The 7,600-nt window shown below is 38.9% G+C and overlaps 1 protein-coding gene across 1 annotated transcript in view; it reads left to right on the top strand.

Moving 5' to 3' along the window:
* Window positions 1–508: 508 nt before the first annotated feature.
* The window catches only part of nsmfa (NMDA receptor synaptonuclear signaling and neuronal migration factor a), a gene marked incomplete at its 5' end in the record, with an annotated part of 36,763 nt that continues 29,671 nt past the window's right edge, over window positions 509–7,600 (top strand). Inside the window, one exon of the mRNA XM_081391913.1 lies at window positions 509–579. Coding sequence (XP_081248039.1) covers window positions 509–579 — 71 coding nt within the window. The remainder of the gene's footprint in view (window positions 580–7,600) is intronic.

Here is a 7,600-nt window from a genome sequence, read left to right as displayed (position 1 = left end):
AGAACTGCACCATTATTTAACTATACAGCAATGCCCTTAAAGTGTTATGATTCAGGTAACATTATATGAGAAGTGCGGTATTTTAGCTCATTCTGTACCTGGCATTTAGCACTGGACGAGTGGGTGGAATTGGAGGAGTGGTCGCTCCATATATGGTCCCACTGGGTTTCCTGCCTGGACCCTCACACATTACCATAACACTCTTCAAGCCATCGTGTCTTTCTCATTTCAGTGAGGAGAGGGAGAGAGAGAGAGAGAGAGAGGGGAGGGACGTGCTCGTGCGTGTGTTTTTTCTTTAACTAGTTGACCCCAGCAAGAGGAGACGGCAGCATCCTCTGTCCCGCATCATCTTCAAATTTTGCGTTATGATATAAACAGTGCTTTATGTGAACGCCAAAGGATCCGCATTCTTAAAGCAACCTGTTCCATCCCGTTTTCCACGCGTTTTCTTCAATGCTTTGACATCTGGAATGTGCTGTTTTCTTGCAAGCGTTGTTTCCATGCCAGCATGGGAACTGCAGCGTCCAAAAGGAAGAATCTGAGAAATGATGCGATTTCTTCGGTGGCAGCCAAAGTTAGGTGAGTGTCTGCTTTTGTCAACTCGTTTTGGGTCAGGCACTGCATGAAGCCCCTCAGCTCAGCTCTGCATTCGTACGTGTGTATTCAGAGCTCTGCGCGCACTGCCACTGAACTTACAAAACGGGGATCTGGATTCTCATTCATGTGCGAAAAGAAAGGTCAGCCGTGATATGTTTGAGCAGACGGGTCATTTTGAAGATACATGTCACGAATACGAGTGTATTTGTTAATGTTATCATGTGAACAGTTAATGGTAGGCTAATTCACCCAAAATGACGTTTCTGTCATTATTTACTTTCCCTCATGTTGTTCCAGACCCGTATGACCATATTTCACAAGGGGAAAACATCTGAAGTATGTCTTTAAATGCAAAGGCTGGTGACTGAATATGTCTAGCCTCATAAAAAAATCATTATGTTCATAAAAGAATAATAAAAGTCTTCTAGAGCATAGAAGAATTCATGAAAGATTCGTTTGTGTTGAATCTTTCCATTGAATCATTCCTACTTTTATGGCTTTGTAAAGATTTATAGTGTATAATAATTTTGTTTGTTGTTTATTTTGATGATACTATTATGGTGCTTTTGCATCCTTGACATATTCAGTTACCAAGACAGGCAAAGAAAATCTTCAGAACTTATCTTTTTGTGTTCAGCTAAAGAAAGGAAAATCTTGCAGGTTTTGAAAAACAGAATTTAGATTTTTGGGTGAGCTGTCCCTTTAAATAAAGGGTCCCACAACTTAATTCGTACATTTATTCAGTAATTCATTTTATTATTTACTCTCGAGTGTAGAAAAAACTTTTTTTTCCCAAAATTAGCTCTAATAATATGCATAGATGTGAGAATGCTGTTGCAAAATCCATTTTAAACTTCCATTCTATTCCAAAAGTCTGCTTGACTGCCTTAAGCTGTTTTGTTGCTGGTCTAAGATGGTCTAGCCCATGCTGTTGGTCCAGCTTTCAGTTTAAGATGGATCTTCTTGCAGGGCTGCCTATTAAAGTAATCTCCTCGCCTGTCCCAACTGTAGATCAAAGCATTGACAGCGTCCTTCACCGCTTGCAACAGGCAAGTAGGCACAAGACTGACTCTATCTGTCAATTATCCGTGACTGACTCGTGCTGCGCCTGGTGTTTCTGTGTCACAGTGAATTATATTGTCATAGGAAAACCGACTTGCAGCATTGTAACCTAAAGAATGATATAGTCACCACAAGCATTAAATCAACATGTTATTTTAAGACAACTTAGCAGCATGCTTTCACTATTATTCATGAAAACCCCTTATTGACCTCTAGTCTTGCCTATAGACCCATTCTTACATAACTAGTGTGTGTTTAGCTCTCATGTGTATCACGTCTGTCATAATTCACAAGATGGCAGGTGGTTCACCTTCTCACCCTAATGTCTGGGCCTGGTTCCTCAGGGATGCTGTGAGTCATTACATTCTTAATGTTCACATGCAGAATGGATTGTGAGTGTTGCATTCGAACAGATAAACTCTGGCACTGTCATTCCTTGTAGATAGATGACATTGAAATGACCTTGTCGGCGTAATCCTGCCGTAGACATACAGCATTCAGGCATGGATTGAGGTGGTAAATGGGATGGCATTCCTTTACCTCAGTGTGTTCAAGTGTGTGTGTGTGTGTGTCATAAGCCTGAACGAGCAGCTGTTCAGTATGCAGGGCAGGTATATTTGTGCAAACGGCTTTGAATGCTTAGTAGAAATGACCGATGTAACAGAGAACGGTAGACAGCATTCTAAGCAGACACAACATGTTAATGGCATGAATAGAATGAGTAATCCAATATAAACAATATAAATGTAATCTACTGAATGCTGAAAATATGAACCTTTTTTGATTAATTATGATCAATTAATTGGTGAAAGTCTCTAGGTGATTAGCTGTAGGGCAGTGTTTCTCAACCAGGGGACTGGGAACCACTAGGGGGCCTCAGCAGACTTCTACGGAGGCCGCAAGGTGGCTTCAAGTAATTTTAAAATAAGACAAAAGGTTTAAAACAAGGTTTAAAATGAGCTAAAACAGCTAACAATCAAGGTGTAACTTGATATCATATTTCTTATTTTAATAGTTCCCTTAACAGCGGCCATTTTTATTTACGAACCGCGGTTCTCATGATCTTGGACGGTAATTACAAACTAGAAAAGTCATGTAATAAAAATGTTTTTCAAAATGGTCTTCAAATGTTGTCTGTCAATAGAGGGTCTTGGAGTCCAAAAAAAAATTGAGAGCCACTGCTCTAAGGTTTGTCTCTAGCAAAATAAAGGGGCCATAAAAAACTGCCTTGAATGAAATGAAAGCAAGTTTCACTGGAGTAATCAGAAAGCATTCAGACTTCAGACGTGGAACCTGTGCCCTGCAGGAAGAAACCGCACATTTGCAAAGGAATTAGTCACTGGCCTGGGGCAGTTGTTACTGTTATTATAGGCTGTAAATTATAGTGATTTTGAGCAAAGAAAGAGGTGTTGTGCTATAGAGTAATTATCAGCCGAAGCCAAATTTAAAACCCTGTCACTTTATGATTAGACGCCTGACAGAGAAATGGATTTTATGTCATAAGCTAGTCATTTTCAACACAGATTGGAACAACACACACACTTTGTGCTGACTTACTATTGAACATCTATTGGACTACGTGAAGGCAGTCTCTGGTAATCTGCTCTTTCTCCAGACACTGGATCATGACCACCAGGCACGGTGGGCCTGGTTATGGGCCTGACGGGCCTAGGACCACCCATTTTTCAACAGGCCCACCCAAAACTTTCCCTCAAAAATAAAATAAACTTTTAATAAATTTTAATTTTGTCAAGAATTATTAAAATTCGGCAAATAAGCTCATAATTTGTGCTAAAATAGTCTAAATGTTTAGTTTTCAAAGTTTCATAGCTTAAGACATCTTTCCTATAAACGAAGAATTTCGCTCCAATTACGATAAACGAAGAATTTCGCTCTAATTACGGCTCGTTGTGGATCCTATGGGCCGAGGTGACGTCACCTAGCACCAATCGAGTTTTCAAAACAACTTTAAAAAGCTGGTTATGTCTATTTTGATGTTTCTGCGCAAGTTCAGCAGACAGTGAGGTTCGGGATCGGATGTAGCTGTTAATCTTCGCGGATGACCGTGAATTGGCGGTAGCCTATTCTATTAGTTATTATCTCGTAGTAGCCAATAGGCTTAATTTTAATGCATCTTCTCTGTATAATAAGCCAAGCTCAGTCTGTTGTTAATGAAATCGAAAGAAATGAATGTTGTATGAAATCGTCAAACAGGTCTATTGCCACTTATGACCGGATTTGATTGAAACTGTCGGGCAGTGTTGTTGATCTGCATTGTTGAAAACTTAAAACAATTAAACAGAATTGTGAAATATTTAGCTTCATGTTATACGAGCAGAACTAAACTAAGTTTTGGGGAAATATTAGATTCCTGACCACTTTTACAGTCTATAGGCCTTAGGTCTATAGAGAGATGCGTTAAAGGTATGATTGATTCCATAGCGCTCTTCTTTGGTCAGAACCAAGGAGAGCGATCGTGGATAGGTCCGTCCTATGCACCGAAACCTTTTAAAATGCAACAAAATATTTAAAGAGCATCAAGCTATTAAAATCTCTATTATGCAAGCACAAATAATTTAACAGTATATTAATCAGGCATTTTTATCAGGTTAAACAGTGATTTGATAACGTTTTTAATTTAAGGGCCACCCACAATTGGTCTGGCCCATCCAAAACTGGAATCCTGGCACCGTGCCTGATGACCACTGAGCTGTTCAAGACCAAAATCTGTAGGTGGATCATGTTCTGTGAATACACACAGGATCAGTAGTCCCCCTGCCCACTCTGACACGCTAAAGAAAAGGAAGTATCCTGCTCTCAACCTGCACTACTCTTAAATTCTTCTCAGCTTGGCCATGTTGTGCGTTTATAGTTGTTTTCTCCGGCATTCTCAGGTTCAAACCAATGGCCCCTAGTTGTGTAGCAATAAAAAAATCAAATTCTACTCAGAATCACTTCATATGGCTTATGCAATGGGTTCTTCCTGTTGGTCTTTTTCATTTTTGTTCTTTTTTATTACAGTTTGTCTGAGTCATTTTTAGGCTGCATGCTTTCAGGGCCAGTGGGTCAGCATGGAGAGCCTGGTCTGTACAGTGTTTGTATGATTTATTTACTCTGATTCATGAGCTGAAAGGCTGAGTCACTGGCTATGCTATCACGCCGTCTCATATAGACAAATACATGCATATTTCTATTTTGTGAATCTTTAGAGTCTTTTGTCGACACGTACCTTAAATGTTCCACAACATACACAACATTCCTTTGCTGTTTGTAGTGTGAAACCTTAACATCAAGATGGAAAATAGGGTTAGCAGAATTAGATGAGGATGTCATTGAGGAATAAGCAGTCAGACGTGTCTTAAAATCATTGCCAAACTAAACTGTGGTGTGAAAACTTTTAAAACCTCCACATTGTAAAAGCCTATTCACATCACAGACCGCACCGACAGACGGCAACTGACATGGGGTTTTCATCAGATTAGTGTGTTACCCCTGTCGGCGTCTGCCGGAGCTAGTTTTCACTGATTGAACATGTCGAATCGGCGCTTGTCGGGTCGTGGAATGTCTGAGAAGTGACATAATGTAATATGGTGAGTGTCCGCGTCTGGCGGTGTGGAGTGAATTGGCCTTAACCCTTAAACGCATACCTCTGGTCTTTAGTGACCCGTGAAGTCATTCACTACCCTCCTCCTCATTCATTTTTTAAAGTTAGACATCACCCTTCTTAGTATTCCTCAATAATTTCACTATGAACAATAACAAGAAAATTATAAATGAAAGCCTGTTTTCCCGTTATTTTTTTGTAAAGATTTAATAGGGTTGCTAATGACCTGAGGTGTATAACAGTGTAATTTTTTTTTTTTCTGCACATCAATAATTGAATCTTCGATGACTGAATAAGTGCAATTCACCTTTATTCCACAAGGTGGGAATGTCTGATACACAATGATGAAGTGACGTTTCACTCATAGTTACTGCAGGCAGAAAACAAAAGAATAGAAAGTATCATCAGCAAAACTTAAAGTGGCTCCGCTCGGCTGTCAGCGATCAAAATATTGATTTTGAAGATGTTGAAAATGATTGTGAATATGAGCCAGATGCTGAATGTATATGATGATAGTAAAAAACATCTGCTCAAACTGAACCCTTACAAGCTCCAAAAGGTAACAAAATATGCTTTATTTTATTCTTCTGCAATTGTTACTCTAATATTAGGACTTTTTTTATCACGACAGGTAGAGATCCATCCATGTTAGATAAAGACCCGAATATGTTCAAATGATTTGCAAAACATTCATTTTTTTCCAACAAAACATCTAAGAAGCAAAAAGAGGCAATATTGCATAAATCCAGTGCAACATAATCTCTGTGGCACTTAAAACAGACACAGAAAATCATTGACCTATGTGGGACCTTTTAAGGAAGCATCCCAGATATTCTCTCATGCCTGCAGTATCTGAAGAGAGTCTGCCTTTCTTTAAGCCTAGTCTGAGACATCGAGTGGGAAGTGAGGCTCTTTTCAGTGTGTTTTGATCCAGCACACTGCAGGCTGATGAGATCTGACTCATTGATCTTTGGGCCCTGGATAAATCTGCAGAATGCTGGCATTTCAGATGCTTATAGTTTCCCAGCAAAGATCTAAATCCATAACCCCGTTGTCACCTTCCTTTCAGCATATTAAAAATAGCTTGTATATTCATATTAAATACCAAAGCACATGAGACATTGGGTCCACATTTAAATCATTTTTAAACCCTACTGGAACACCCGCCTAGACCAGCTAATTTGGATCAGCTGGTGACCATCTTAAATGAAAAAATGGCTAGTTATTAGTATAAGGTATATTGCGGACATGCTGATTTTGGCTAGAAACCCATCATATATCTACCCTGGTCAAAACTGGTCTGTTTTCAACAATAACACACTTAACCAAAAAATACATTTTTAATTTTTCATATGACAGTCAAGTTCTAAAAACAAAGTTTGGTAGTCTATAAAAGTAGTTCATACTAACAACTGACCAATATATAAGACAATATTTGTCAGATTTGATATTATTACCATCGGTCAATAACCATATCCACTTGGCTGCTTATCAGCAGTGTTGATCTCCCTACCTTATCATTAGCTACGTTTCCATCCAAAGTCGCGAATTTAATTTATGCACAAAATCGGAATGTCGCATAAAACCTTTGCGAATAAAGCAGCCTTTCCCTCCCATGTGTTCAAGAGGACAAAATTGTCAATTCCTGGGAAATTGCCACAAAATATCAGTAATAAAAATGGAAGTTGCAATCAGGGAAAAGACTGTGGCTCTTTTATCCTACTTGATTTTTCAGCAGAATTTATGCGCATCTTGGCATTTCCATCCAGCGGTTTTTTTATGCGATATCCCAAGATGCGCATAAAATTAGGTGGATGGAATGGAAGGTTAGCTATTGTCGATTTCTGACAGCTTTGTAAATGTTTTTTTTTTTGTGTGTGTGTGTGTGTGTGTGTTTATATATTGTATAATAAAATATTATTCATTCCATTGAATTGTAACATTAATGTAACATTAAGTCTCACAAAGACTGCATTAATTTGATCAAAAATACAGTAAAACAGTATTTCTATATAGTTATAAAGTACTTTATTCCTGGTAAAGCTGAATTTCCAGCAGCCATTACTGAATGATTTCTAATCAAGAAATCATTCAAATATACTGATTTGCTGCTCAAGAAACATTTTTAATATTATTATCAGTGTTGAAAACAGTTGTGCTGCACTGGGGGCAGGTGTGGCCTAATGGTTAGAGAGTGAGATTTGTGGGTTCAATTCTCAATAACGGCAGGAAAATGTAGTTTGGAGAGTCAATGAAAAGCTCTCTTTTCCACCCTTAATACCCACGACCGAGGTCCCCTTAAGCAAGACACCTAACCCCCAATCGCTCCCCGGGTGC

The sequence above is a fragment of the Scardinius erythrophthalmus genome, assembly GCF_964197995.2.
Source record: "Scardinius erythrophthalmus genome assembly, chromosome: 17".
Classification (NCBI taxonomy): Eukaryota; Metazoa; Chordata; class Actinopteri; order Cypriniformes; family Leuciscidae; genus Scardinius; species Scardinius erythrophthalmus.
The sequence above is the reverse complement of the archived record's forward strand: the minus strand, read 5'-3'. Positions and strand labels throughout refer to the sequence as shown.